Source organism: Pristiophorus japonicus, chromosome 9 (genome assembly GCF_044704955.1).
Source record: "Pristiophorus japonicus isolate sPriJap1 chromosome 9, sPriJap1.hap1, whole genome shotgun sequence".
Lineage (NCBI taxonomy): Eukaryota > Metazoa > Chordata > Chondrichthyes > Pristiophoridae > Pristiophorus > Pristiophorus japonicus.
Window position 1 is genome coordinate 167,822,208 of NC_091985.1, and position 14,607 is coordinate 167,836,814.

At 44.2% G+C, this 14,607-nt stretch overlaps 1 protein-coding gene across 6 annotated transcripts in view; it reads left to right on the plus strand.

The window, feature by feature from the left end:
- Nucleotides 1–14,607, plus strand: part of map4k3a (mitogen-activated protein kinase kinase kinase kinase 3a) — a 275,867-nt gene that overhangs the window by 236,400 nt on the left and 24,860 nt on the right. For all 6 annotated transcript variants that reach the window (XM_070890095.1, XM_070890098.1, XM_070890096.1 and 3 more), the window contains 2 exons: nt 10,608–10,725; nt 12,852–12,910. In XM_070890095.1, the coding sequence (XP_070746196.1) occupies nt 10,608–10,725; nt 12,852–12,910 (177 nt within the window). The remainder of the gene's footprint in view (nt 1–10,607; nt 10,726–12,851; nt 12,911–14,607) is intronic.

A 14,607-nucleotide genomic window follows, 5' to 3' on the forward strand; every position in this document is an offset into this window, starting at 1 on the left:
CCCTCGGGCATGCATACCTCAACACTTATGGAAACTTGCAGGTAATTTCTACGGCACAAGGTAACAAAACAATACAGGATGTTTTGCTTTGCATGTCTCTACAAACTCCCTATGGGTGGTGGTAGCTACACTGATGGTGTATTCTTAATATTGGCTGATAGCAGCACCTTTTCATTTGGCAATCTGTCAGTACTCAAAGCTATTCTTGTACTTGAGTAGCTCGGAATTCGGGTAAGCCTGGAGATATCCTAGCTGGAAACTTTCCAGAGATTTTGAAAAACTTAGGCGATATTCTAGGAATAGTCTTTCTGTTGCAAGAATAACCTCTGGATCACCAGAGTACACTCCCTCTTGTTGCTCAAAATAGGATCCTGGGCAGAGTTTTAGCATCGATAGCATTGGGCCAGTTTAGTGGCTTCCTATGTGAGGCTGTTTATGAAGCAAGCAGATATCGACCTCTTCCCAACAGTAACTCTCTTACCCCACCATGCCAGAAGAAATTGACAGCTTAAGGAAAGCATTTCAGTGAGGGCAGGGGAAGAAAGAGAAATCTGATTACAATACCCATTACATTCTTTACCACCTATTTCAGATACTTACTAGTTTACTTGAATTTCAATCTGAGTAGCACATGTTTTCAGGACCCTTGATTTTTATCCCCTCCCACGAGTCCTTGTGACTCGCAAGCTTGTTGGAACCAAGCCATTTGGCTAATTCTCCATGAGTATAAGTGAGTGTGTAGTCAGTATACCTTTGAACAAACACCAAGGAAATAAAGGAGAGTATCAAATTAAAAACCAATGTGTATAAGGTGGCCAAGGTTAGTGGGAAAATAGAAGATTGGGAAAATTTTAAACGACAGCAAAGAATGACTAAGAAAGCAATAAAGAAAGGAAAGATAGATTACGAAGGTAAACTTGCGCAAAACATAAAAACGGATAGTAAAAGCTTTTACAGATATATATAAAATGGAAAAGAGTGACTAAAGTAAATGTTGGTCCCTTAGAAGATGAGAAGGGGGATTTAATAATGGGAAATGTGGAAATGGCTGAGACCTTAAACAATTATTTTGCTTCGGTCTTCACAGTGAAAGACACAAAAACCATGCCAGAAATTGCTGGTCACAGGAATGTGGGAAGGGAGGACCTTGAGACAATCACTATCACTAGGGGGGTAGTGCTGGACAGGCTAATGGGACTCAAGGTAGACAAGTCACCTGGTCCTGATGAAATGCATCCCAGGGTATTAAAAGAGATGGCGGAAGTTATAGCAGATGCATTCGTTATAATCTACCAAAATTCTCTGGACTCTGGGGAGGTACCAGCGGATTGAAAAGCAGCTAATGTAACGCCTCTGTTTTTAAAAAAAGGGGGCAGACAAAAGGCAGGTAACTATAGGCCGGTTAGTTTAACATCTGTAGTGGGGAAAATGCTTGAAACTATCATTAAGGAAGAAATAGCGGGACATCTAGATAGGAATAGTGCAATCAAGCAGGCGCAGCATGGATTCATGAAGGGGAAATCATGTTTTAACTAATTTACTGGAATTCTTTGAGGATATAACGAGCATGGTGGATAGAGGTGTACCGATGGATGTGGTGTATTTAGATTTCCAAAAGGCATTCGATAAGGTGCCACACAAAAGGTTACTGCAGAAGATAAAGGTACGCGGGGTCAGTGGAAATGTATTAGCATGGATCGAGAATTGGCTGGCTAACAGAAAGCAGAGAGTCGGGATAAATGGGTCCTTTTTGGGTTGGAAATCGGTGGCTAGTGGTGTGCCACAGGGATCGGTGCTGGGACCACAACTGTTTACAATATACATAGATGACCTGGAAGAGGGGACAGAATGTAGTGTAACAAAATTTGCAGATGACACAAAGATTAGTGGGAAAGCGGGTTGTGTAGAGGACACAGAGAGGCTGCAAAGAGATTTGGATAGGTTAAGCGAATGGGCTAAGGTTTGGCAGATGGAATACAATGTCGGAAAGTGTGAGGTCATCCACCTTGGGGGGGAAAAAAAACAGTAAAAGGGAATATTATTTGAGAATTACAACATGCTGCGGTGCAGAGGGATCTGGGGGTCCTTGTGCATGAATCCCAAAAAGTTAGTTTGCAGGTGCAGCAGTTAATCAGGAAGACGAATGGAATGTTGGCCTTCATTGCGAGAGGGATGGAATACAAAAGCAGGGAGGTCCTTCTGCAACTGTATAGGATATTGGAGAGGCCGCACCTGGAGTACTGCGTGCAGTTTTGGTCACCTTACTTAAGGAAGGATATACTAGCTTTGGAGGGGGTACAGAGACGATTCACTAGGCTGATTCCGGAGATGAGGGGGTTACCATATGATGATAGACTGAGTAAACTGAGTCTTTACTCGTTGGAGTTCAGAAGGATGAGGGGTGATCTTTTAGAAACATTTAAAATAATGAAAGGGATAGACAAGATAGAGGCAGAGAGGTTGTTTCCACTGGTCGGGGAGACTAGAACTAGGGGGCACAGCCTCAAAATACAGGGGAGCCAATTTAAAACCGAGTTGAGAAGGAATTTCTTCTCCCAGAGGGTTGTGAATCTGTGGAATTCTCTGCCCAAGGAAGCAGTTGAGGCTAGCTCATTGAATGTATTCAAATCACAGATAGATAGATTTTTAACCAATAAGGGAATTAAGGGTTATGGGGAGCGGGCGGGTAAGTGGAGCTGAGTCCACGGCCAGATCAGCCATGATCTTGTTCAATGGTGGAGCAGGCTTGAGGGGCTAGATGGCCTACTCCTGTTCCTAATTCTTATGTTTTTATGTACAGTGACGAGCTGATCAAGAAATAGGAAAAAGGGATGGACAAATTTGTTGTTATATAAAGATGCAGTGGAACACTGTTAGTATGCGTGGTATCGAATCTCTTCTCTTCACCTGCTTTCCGCACTCCACCCCAATTTTAGCACAGCTAGGAACTGAGCCTCAGTCTTTCCTGATCTGTATGCCTTTGGTGTGGACTGAAATTTGTAAAAGTCCTTTTGTCATCCATGGTCAGTGGTTGCATTTTCACCTGAGTCAGGAGGTTGTGGGCTCAAGTTCCAGTTCCACTCCACAGACTTTAGCCCATAATCCGGGCTGACACTTCAGTGCGGTACTCGGGGAGTGCTGCAGTGTTGCGGGTGTCGTCTTTCGGATGGGACATTAAAGCGAGGCCCCATCTGCCCCCTTGGGTGACGTAAAAGATCCCATGGCACTATTTCGCGCAGGGGAATTCTTCCTGCAGTCGTGGCCAATTTCCCATTAACATCACAAACAGTTTATCTGGTAATTCGCTCACTGCTGTTTGTGGGAATTTGCTGTGTTCCACCTTAGTTGCCCCAACAACAACAACAACTTGTATTTATATAGCACCTTTAACATAGTAAAACGTACCAAGGCACTTCGCAGGAGCGTTATCAAATAAAATTTGACACCGATCCACCTGAACAAAAACTTGATCAAAGAGGTAGATTTTAAGGAGAACCTTAAAGGAGGAAAGTGAGGTAGAGAAGCAGAAGAGATATAGGGAGGGAATTCCAGAGGTTAGGGCCTTGCCAGATGAAGACACAGCCAGCAATATTGGAGCGATTTAAAATCAGGGATGAGTAAGAGGCCAGAATTGGTGGAGCACAGATATCTGAGGGTTGTAGGGCTGGGAGGGGGGCGGGGGTTACAAAGATGGGGAGGGGTAAGGTTGTGGATTTGAAAAAGAGGATGAGCATTTTAAAATGGAGGTGTTGCTTAAACGGGAGCCAGTGGAGGTCAGCGAGCACAGGGGTGATAAGTGAACGGGACTTGAGTTAGGACATGGTGGATGGAAGATGGGAGGCCGGCCAGGAGGGGGCTAGGGAAAAATCCTTGGGGGACACCAGAGGTCACAGTCCGGGAGTAGGAAGGGAAACCATTACAGGTGATTCTCTGTCTATGACTAGATAGATAAGAATGGAACCAGGCAAGTGCAGTCCCACCCAGCTGGATAACGGAGGAGAGGTGTTGCAAGGAGGATGGTGTGGTCAACCATGTTAAAGGGTGCAGACAGGTCAAGAAGGACGAGGAGGGATAGTTCACCACTGTCAGTCACATAGGATAACTTTAAGAGCCCTTTCTGTACTGTGGCGGGCAGAAACCTGATTGGAGGGATTCAGGCATGTGTTCCGGGAAAGCTGGGTGACGATTAGGGAGGCGACTGCATGTTCAAGGACTCTAAAATGGAAAGGGAGGCTGGAGATGGGGGGCGGTAGTTTGCAAGGACAGAGGGGGTTCACGCTTTGTTTTTTTGAGGAGAGAGGTAATGACTACAGATTTGAAGGAGAGCTGGACAGTACCCGAGGAGAGAGAATCGTTAACTATCAGCTATCATGGGGGCCAGGAAGGGAAGTTGTGTGGTCAGCAATTTAGTGGGAATCGGCTCGAGGGAGCAGGAGGTGGGTCTCGTGGGCAAGATGAGCTCAGAGAGAGCATATGGGGAGATAGGAGAGAAACTGGAGAGTTCAGGGCGAGGGCAGGGGGGAGCCTTCAAGGAAGTTAGGCTCGGTGGGCTAGGGGAAGGGAGGCAGCTGAACAGATGGTCTCCATCTTAATGAGCTCCTTGTACTTGTTGGAAAGGTTCAGAATAGATGGTGGGTGGAGAAAGCACAGGAGATTCAGCAGCTGGCCGACAGCTATGATGTGGGAGGATTCTTCACCGCAGTCAAAACCACCTACAGCCCAAACACCCAAGGCCCCACCCCACTGTTGGCCAAGAATAGGGAGACGCTCATCAAGGACACAGAGGCAGTCAAGATCCGCTGGAAGGAGCACTTGGAAGATCTGCCTTTGACTCGAGTGTCCTCGACTACATCCCGCAGCACGCTTCCCACCGCCATCTCAGCAAAACCCAAGCCCTGCACAAGGTAGAAAAGGCCATCCGCCAGCTCAAGAACAAGGCAACAGGAGCGGTGGAATCTCCACTGAGGCACTAATGTACGGCGGGGCAGAAGCGCTATTGGCACGAATGCATGACTGCATCGCTCTCATCTGGAAGGAGGAGAGCATGCCAGGAGATCTCAGCGATGCAGTAATCGTGACCATCTTTAAAAAAGGGGACAAGTCCGACAGCAGCAACTACAGAGGAATCTCCGTTATCATCCACTGGGAAAGTCGTCACTAGAATCCTCCTCAACTGTCTTCTTCCAGTGGCTGAGGAGCCCCTCCCGGAGTCACAGTGCGGATTTCATCCACTAGATGCACAACGGACAGCTGCAAGAAAAATGCAGGGAACAGCACCAACCCTCGTACATGGCCGCCTTTGACCTTACAAAGGCCTTTGACACTGTCAACCGCGAGAGACTATGGAGCGTCCTCCTCCATTTCGGCTGCCCCCAAAAAGTTTGTTGCCATCCTCCGCCTACTCCACGACGAAATGCAAGCTGTGATTTTGACCAACGGATCCATCACAGACCCAATCCACATCTGGACCGGGGTCAAGCAGGGCTGCGTCATTGCACCAACTCTCTTCTCGATCTTCCTCGCTGCAATGCTCCACCTCACACTCAACAAGCTCCCCACTGGAGTGGAAGTAAACTACAGAACCAGTGGGAACCTGTTCAACCTTCGCCGTCTCCAGACCAGATCCAAGACCGGCCCATCCGCTGTCGTCGAGCTACAGTACGCGGATGATGCTTGCGTCTGCGCGCATTCGGAGACTGAAATCCAAGTCATAGTCAACATCTTCACTGAGGCGTATGAAAGCATAGGCCTTGCATTAAACATTCGTAAGACAAAGGTCCTCCATCAACTTTACCCCACCATACAGCACTGCCCCCCCCCCCCCCCCAAGTCAAGATCCACGGGGCAGCCCTGGACAACGTGGACCACTTTCCATACCTCGGGAGCCTACTATCAGCAAGGGCAGACATCGACGACAAGGTTCAACACCACCTCCAGTGCCCCAGCGGAGCCTTCAGCCGCCTGAGGAAGAAAGTGTTCGAAGATCAGGCCCTCAAATCTGCCATCAACTTCATGGTCTACAGAGCTGTAGTGATACCCGCCCTCCTATATGGCTGAGACGTGGACCATGTACAGTAGACACCTCAAATCACTGGAGAAATACCACCAACGATGCCTCCGCAAGATCCTGCAAATCCCCTTGGAGGACAGACGCATCAACATTAAGCGTCCTCGCTCAGACCAACATCCCCAGCATCGAAGCACTGACCACACTCGATCAGCTCAGTTGGGCGGGCCACATTGTTTGCATGCCTGACACGCGACTCGCAAAGCAAGCGAGCCCAAGGTGGGCAGAGGAAACGTTTCAAGGACACCTTCAAAGCCTCCTTGATAAAATGCAACATCCCCACTGACACCTGGGAGTTCCTGATCAAAGACCGGCCTAAGTGGAGGAAGTGCATCTGGGAGGGCGATGAGCACCTCCAGTCTCTTCGCCGAGAGCATGCAGAAAACAAGTGCAGACTGCGGAAGGAGCGTGCGGCAAACCAGACTCCCCACCCACCCTTTTCTTCAACGACTGTCTATCCCACCTGTGACAGAGACTGTAATTCCGGCATTGGACTGTTCAGTCACCTGAGAACTCACTTTGAGTGGAAGCAAGTCTTCCTCAATTTCGAGGGACTGCCTATGATGATGTACTTGTTGGAGGTGAGAGGGGTTTAAGATGGTTTGCAGTAGAGAAGAGAAGCCAGGGGTTATCTTTGCATTCCAGAATGATCCTGGAATAGTGAGCAATTTTGGCAAACTAGCAAGATCCATTAGTGCTTTATGTGGTCCAGCCAGATCTGGCAGAGAATGGCTAAGCCAATACCTTTCCCTTTGCCTGACTGCTGCTGCATCCTTGGGGTCTTCACAACTCTGACTTGGAAGCTCTGTCTGGAGTAGTTGCATTTTACAAAGTCTTTGATAACATTTCAGGCCTACCTAATCCTCAAGTTTCAGTGAAAAGTGGCCTTCTGCTACAGCTTTCAACTATCTTCTACTGATAATTCAGCGGTTCTTTGCGCAAACAAAAGTTGAATTATCCAATCATTTGAATTAAGCAATATAAATAGCATAACAAAGTGGAAATTTAATGGAAAATAAATTGAACTATCAGGCAAGTTAAATTGAGGAGTAGACTAAATTAAATTTCAGGCGTGGGATTTGGACTGTTTCAGTCAGTTATAAACATTGTTTCTTGTAGTGGAACTTTGTCGCCATCAATCAAATACTTATTGGCAACAGTGCTAGTTTTCTATTCATACAGATATTTGGATTCAGCTTCGGGACCCTTTTTCCAAAATAGTTACAAAGAATTCTGATGACCATCATTTTGTTTTGTTCAAGACATTTATGCTGATGGTGTTTTTTTTTCATTTCAAATTTTTAATGCTGATAATGATGGGAGCAAATTAGATGGATTGCTCAACTGTCAATCTCGACCTCCGAAAAGAATGACTCCGACACTTACAGCTCCGGTAGAAGTTTCTTTAATTTACTTGCTCGCAAGGGGTAGGTTACACTCAGTCAAGGGCTAAGTGAACACCTCCGAAATGGTTCAGTTTAACAAGATATTTATACAGTAAAACCAAAGTTATGGCCTCTCCCTGTGTATTGCTCTGTCTCACAGTCAGTGAATACAGATAAAGAGTTAATTACTATATCCTGGTCCTGACATGGTATCCAGATATTTCCTTTTGTCAGGGTTATCAGTTGGCCAGCCGGCCATTACTCCATGAGTCATAGGTAATGGGCTATCACCTGTCTTGTATTGTGTCAGGATTGTTCCAATTTCCTGGTCAGTTTATCTGTCTGCATCAAATGGATGAGGTCTCGGAAAGAAGATAATGGCTAGAAGATAAGGGTGGGGTGACATGGAACTCCTGTAGTGTAGACAATAGGAGAGCACCATGGGGGGGTTACTTGTCTCAGCATGACTTGTCTCCTAGCTGTCTGATGACCATCAGCCATCTCAAACCAGGTTTAGCTGTTTATGCAAGCTGACTGCTAAAATGCAGAAAGTTCTGGAAGGGCCAGGACTCCATTTTGATCAAAAGGCACACAAATACCGTATGGTATCAGCTTAGATAAAATACATTTCCACACAACCCAGCCTATTTCAAGGAAATGCAGGATCAGGAGAAGTTGTCCTTAACTCCAGCATCAACTGCATGTTAAGTTAGCTCTCCTATATGGTCAGCAACTTTTCTATGTCTGTTTATACTCCTGATGTCATGATAAAACTTAACGTGTTTTTTTTTAAAAATCACACAACAAAAGCAAAGGATGTTAGAATACATGATGATTCTTGAGTTTTAGCAATCTTGAGTTTTAAAAATACTAATGGTTGGGTGACTGGGTGGTGCAGTGAGTTAGACACTGGCCTTTCATCTTGAGCTATCATTTTAAATCCAGACCAGAACAATGCAATGAAAGTTTCCTCTGCCTGCCAGTTGTAGAGGTCACATGTAAAATAAATGCATAGTTTCAATATAGTTTCTAGTTAGCATAGCCCCATCTCACAAAAACTACCCCTAAATTGGCAATCTCCTTCCAAAGTGGGTAGTATGGGAAATGACTAAATATCTCACTGGTGTAGAAGTATTTTGCTAGGTTGGGCTGTATTGCATTTTTGGGCAAAGTAGAGGAGCTTTACTCTGCATCTTTAAACCTGATATTGACACGGTTGTCTGAATTGGGAATGTATTATTTTCCCCATTGGTAACATTTCCCCTCTTGAAGTACATGTAAACTCCAGAATGTTTTTTTTAAAGGGTTGTGATTGAGATGTCTAAAGGATCAGATTGACACCAATCTCTGATCCCTTCTCAACATCATTTGAGTTCAATCAATTTGCAATCCCTTAGCTGTTCATCCCTCTTTTTCAAATCTAACGTTGAGCGTAGAGAGCATTTCAGTGCTGTTCATACTTGCAGTAGACCTTTCCCGATCCATCGTTGTCTTCAATGCTTTTTGTTCATTTGTTATAAAGAAAATGAAGGTCAGCCTAGTGCCAAAATGGATCCCAAAATATTTCTCTCAACGTGTTCACTGTCTGCTAAATCTAGTTTGGCAAATTTTGGGGTCACACTACTGGAGGATAAGTTCCTTTATCTCCTATGGCAGCAACAACCACATTATAAATAAAATATATTTATATATAGTTAGAGGGAAAGTGGGTTTTATCAGAAGTTGTTCTAAGTAATCATCATCATAGGCAGTCCAAGACTTGCTTCCACTCCTAAAGTGAGTTCTTTGGTGGCTGAACAGTCCAATACAAGAGCCATAGACCCTGTCACAGGTGGGACAGACAGGTGTGTCTTTATGGATAACATCTACATGACTGAGATTTACATCAGAAAGGTACCTAATATGGGGGACAGCACATGAAGTTTTTAGCTTGTGAATGTCACCAGGGATTCTTTGGCAGCATCTCCCAAACCTGCAAACTTTACGACCTAGAAGGTCAAGGACAGCAGGTGCATGGGAACACCATCAATTCCCCTTCAAGGCACACACCATCCTGATTTGAACATAGATTGCTGTTCTTTCATTGTTGCTGGATTAAAATCCTGGAACTCACTACCTGACAGCATTATGGGAGCACCTTCACCACACAGACTGCAGCGGCTCAAGAACAAGGCCCACCACCACCTTCTCGGGCAGCTCCGGATGAGCAATAAATGCCAGCGGTTCCCACATACTGAGAATGATTTTTAAAAATATCAGCTGTGCATGTTCAGGCTTAACAAATAAATGTCTGCAGAGATGATCTTTCTTCAGGGAAACAGAATTTGTTGTGGTGAGTACCATTTCCTTTCCTAAGCAGGTCCTGTCCAGTCCTCATTCTTCAAATTAAATTCTCCACATATTAGCATAGGAGTTGAACCCCTGCCCCTTTTGGACGGAAGGTATCAATAATCCCAGCGATCATAGCTGGTTCTGACCCTCTTCTGGAAGTAAAGCATTGATCAAGATTGAACACAGTTACTTCAATATTGAAAATAGTTGTTATTATAATAGATTGATATTTATAAAGGTTTTGCTTGATTACATTGCAGGAGGGGGTCAGACACAAATCTGAGATCACTCTTTTTGGAAGTTCTTCCTGATCTTTCACCTTCCTCAATTAAATAATAAGCCTTGCCTTTTCGATTGCATTGGGTCAGCTATTCTTTCCTGTTTGTGAACTTATCAGCTGTGTCTTGCTGCTCTCATCAGAAAGACGTTCTCATTTATTTGAAACACTGATGTCTCTCACTTGCCTGTAGGTATGTCATTGCAAAGATTAAGTTGTGATGGAAAACCTGTCTGCTGTGACATATTTAAATTCACAAGGGTCAGTGTTACACAGAAATGAGAATGTGATGCATTTTTATCATTCTGAGCAGATATAAAAATATTACCACAGAACTAAGATGCAACCAAGACATTCACAGTCAACAAGATGAAGAATGCAATTAAAGGAATTAATTCACCTCGGATTTTGAATTTTCTTGAAAATGTGAAGTCAAAGAAGAATTCCTTAACAAGCTATCAACTTGTCACCTGATGAACTATGTAGATGACTTTGATATACTTGTCGTATACTGTTGCTTGAACACCATTTTTTGTTTTCTTTTTAGGAAAAGCTTCCCAACTTTACTCTCATACTTTGTTGGGTCTTTTTGAGTACGCTAGACAAATGCAAAAATTGCCAGTCTCTATTCCTGCATATAGACTTCCTGACCGAATACTTCCAAGGTAAGCGGAGATTCTTTCACACTCGTTGGAATTGAAGAATTTGTTATGGGTGACACAGTGAGAAATTGGGATACTGAAACCAAATTCCATGTGCAGTAGTGAATTATCCAATAGCTTGTTAGAATTTTTTTAAATTGTGAAATCCAAATTGGTGGGATATACTCTCCCAAGATGGTTCAGAGAATAGAGTAGGTTAAAATGGACCTTTATTGAGCAGTCAAGCAAGCGCACACTCATGAATACTGATCAGATACTCACAAGTAGGATACCTGTCCTAAATGGATCAAGACACACTCTCCCTCCAGTTTCTCACTTAGTTCTACAAAAGAATAACCATGCCTATACAGAGCTTCAATAGACTTGTCTCTCTACCTTGGACTCCGCCTTCGCCAAAACCAACTTGTTCCAGTCCTCGGGGTTACTGCATTATTCTGTCGAGCCAGAAAAGCTATTGATTATCTTTCGTAAAGAGCCCACACTACACGCAGAATCATGCATTACATATTAACCCTTACAAAAGTGGTATCACCAAGGTTAAAAACAGTAAAAGAAATGTGGCAAATCAAGAATTAATGATGAGGTGAGATTAAGGTAGGAGTTTAAAATCCAAATATTGTAAGAGAAAGGAAAAGCTGATGAGAGCTAAGGAGTTTCTCAATTATGTGATGTATTTCTTTCGACACAGTGATAGGTAGGAGGAAGAGTTTATCGGATAATGTATTTTCAGTTTTAAGGGAAACGAGAAGAAAGTTTCAATAGTATCAATAAAATCAAGTAGACACGTTTCAAGTTCCAGACAGTTGGTGTGCTTGCAACATTGTACAAGTTTACAGACTGGTAGAATATGGATTTGTGACTATAGTCGCCTTTATGAGAAGTTCCAAAGCTTGGCTTTTCTATCACCAGATGGGAAGCCAGGCACTTCCTCATAGTTCAATCAGGAGGGAAATCCGAGGCAATGTGCTTGATGACTGGTTGCACTGTGACATTGGCAGATGGCAGAGAGCAAGTTGCTCGCCTGTGTTCAAACTGAAAAAGGGAATGTTGTCCTTGTGCAGTATGCCATAATGTTCACTATGTACAGGTACAAACTAAAGAAGCTTTCATGTGACAAGGATAACTGGCTTTTTTCCAGTTGAAATTAGTACTTTGCGGGAAAAGCATGCTTTATGTCCTTGCTGCACTGACCTACCCTGCAATTTGTCCTTCGTTCTGGGTTTTGTGCATCCCAGATTTTAATCGCTCGACCATTGGTGGCTGTGCCTTCAGCTGCCCTACGCTGTGGAATTCCTTTCCTAAACCTTTCCACCCCTCCACCTCTCTTTTCCCCTTTTAAGGCGCCCCTTAAAACCTGCCCATCTGCCCTAATAGCTCCTTATGTGGCTCGGATAACGCTCCTGTGAAGCACCTTGGAATGTTTTACTACTTTAAAGGTGCTATATAAATACTTGTTGTTTAGGAGCAACAAGGCCAATCAGTGATGCTTTGTGCCATAATTGCACAAACTATCTGATCCAAATATCAATTTCTTCCAGGCACTTTTTTCTAAGATTAATTAAGATTGGGAAGAAGTGTCTTCGTATTTCATGCCCTGCAAAGGCAGAAGATGTTTTTTTTTATTATTGCGTACTACTATTTTCTTCCTCTTCCTGCTAACAAGAATTTATGTTTGTCATTACTTTTATGGCTCGCTCTCCTGCTTCAGAATTTAAAACATGATGTTTAAATCCAAATGTCTAAGCTCCCCTAGGTTTAGTGGATAAATGCATCAATTGCTGTGGAGCTAAGGTCCCAAGTTCACTCCCATATGTCCTGATTTAGTTTAGCTCAGCTGGGGTGTCAGTTGGGTGCTTTACATTGGTCTCCATGCCTCTGGATTCGGGGAAGTAAAACCAGCCAGGGTTGTAGCTCCTGATTGCTATCCAGGGACCTGTGGTGGAACTGATGTTGGGCAAGGAGAGGCTCTATCATACTGTCTCTACTTGAATAGACTGTTGATATTTGATGAGGCTCAACAGCAAGTGAGCCATTTTCAGCAATCAACTAATTGCTTGTAACTGCTGTTAATAGTTAATGTATATAATAAAGGTTGTATGAATTAAGCACCTCATAAATTTATTTTGTAGGAAGTTTGCAGTATCTACAAAAATTCCAGATACAAAAGGCTGCCAAAAATGTTGTGTTGGTAAGATGCTCTATTTTCTTAAATATCTTTTATGTAAAAATGCTTTTCTTAGTCAAGTAGAGAATAGAACATAAGAAATAGGAGCAGGAGTAGGCCATGCGACCCCTCGAGCCTGATCTATATCAACTCCACTTTCCCGCCCTATCCCCTCCGGCCTATCCTATGATTCACTTAGTGCCCAAAAATCTATCAATTTCAGTCTTGAATATACTAAGCGACTGAGCATCCACAGCCCTCTGAGGTGGAGAATTCCAAAGATTCACCAGCCTCAGTGTGAAGAAATTTCTTATCTCAGTCTAAGGATAAGGGGTTGGCCATTTAGGACTAACACCCCTACTTATAGACTCTCCAGCCAAGGAAAACCGCCTCGCAGCATAAACCCTTCTAAGAATTTTATGCACTTCAATGAGATCATTCTTCTAAACTCTCGAGAATCTGTCCTCATAGGACAACCTTCTAATCCCAGAAATCAATCTAGTGAACCTTCGTTGCACCCCCTCTTTAGGAAAGATTGTGATAGGTACTCCAGGAGTGGTCTTACCAAAGCTGTATATAATTGCAGCAAAACTTCCTACTCTTATACTCCAACCCGTTTACAATAAAGGCTAGCATACCAAAACAAGAACAGAAAATGCTGGAAACACTCAGCAGGCCAGGCAGCATCCGTGGAGAGAGAAACCATTAACGTTTCAGATCTGACACCCTTTGTCACAATTGGAAAAGGTTAGCGATGTAACAGATTTTAAGCAGGTGCAGAGGCAGGGAAAGGGAGGAGGGAAGGAAAGAACAAAAGGGATGGTCTGCGATAGGATGGAAGGCAGGAGTGGTTAAATATTGCAAATTGGGATGGCAGAATCATAAACAGCTGCCGCCTGAAAACATAGGGGCAGAGGTTATAGTCTGAAATTGTTGAACTCGATGTTGAGTCCAGAAGGCTGTAGTGCCTAATCAAACAATGAGGTGCTGTTCCTCGAGCTTATGTTGAGCTTCGTTGGAACAGTGTAGGAGGCTGAGGATGGAGCGATCTGAGTGGAGTGGAGAATTAAAGTGACAAGCGACAAGAAGCTCAGGAAGTTCATTTATGGACTGAATGGAGGTGTTCCGCAAAGCGGCCACCCAATCTACGCTTGGTCTCCCCAGTGTAGAGGAGACCGCATTGTGAGCAGCGAATACAGTATAGTAAATTGCAAGAAGTAGAAGCAAATCGCTGTTTCACCTGGAAGGAATATTTGTGGCCCAGGATGGTGGGAAGGGAGGAGGTAAAAGGGCAGTTGCTGTGGGGAGGGGCTGTTGGGGGTGATTGAGGAGTGGACCAGGGTGTCGCGGAGGGAGCGGACCCTTCAGAATGCTGACTGGAGAGGAAGTTGCTTTTGGTGGAATCACGCTGGAGGCGGCAGAAATAGCAGAGGATAATCCGTTGAATGTAGAGGTTGGTGGGATGAAAGGTGAGGACACAGAGTTGTTTCTAAGTCTGTCACTGTCATGGTTCTGGGAGGGAGGTGAAGGGGTGAGAGTGGAAGTATAGAAAATGGGACAGACACAGTCGAGGGCTTTGTCAATCACAGTAGAGAGGAATCCTCGGTTGAGGAAAAAAGAAGACATACTGGAAGCACGAGTGTGGAAGGTGGCATCGTCAGAACAGATGCGGCGGAGACACAGATACTGGGAGAATGGAATCGAGTCCGACAGATTTTAAT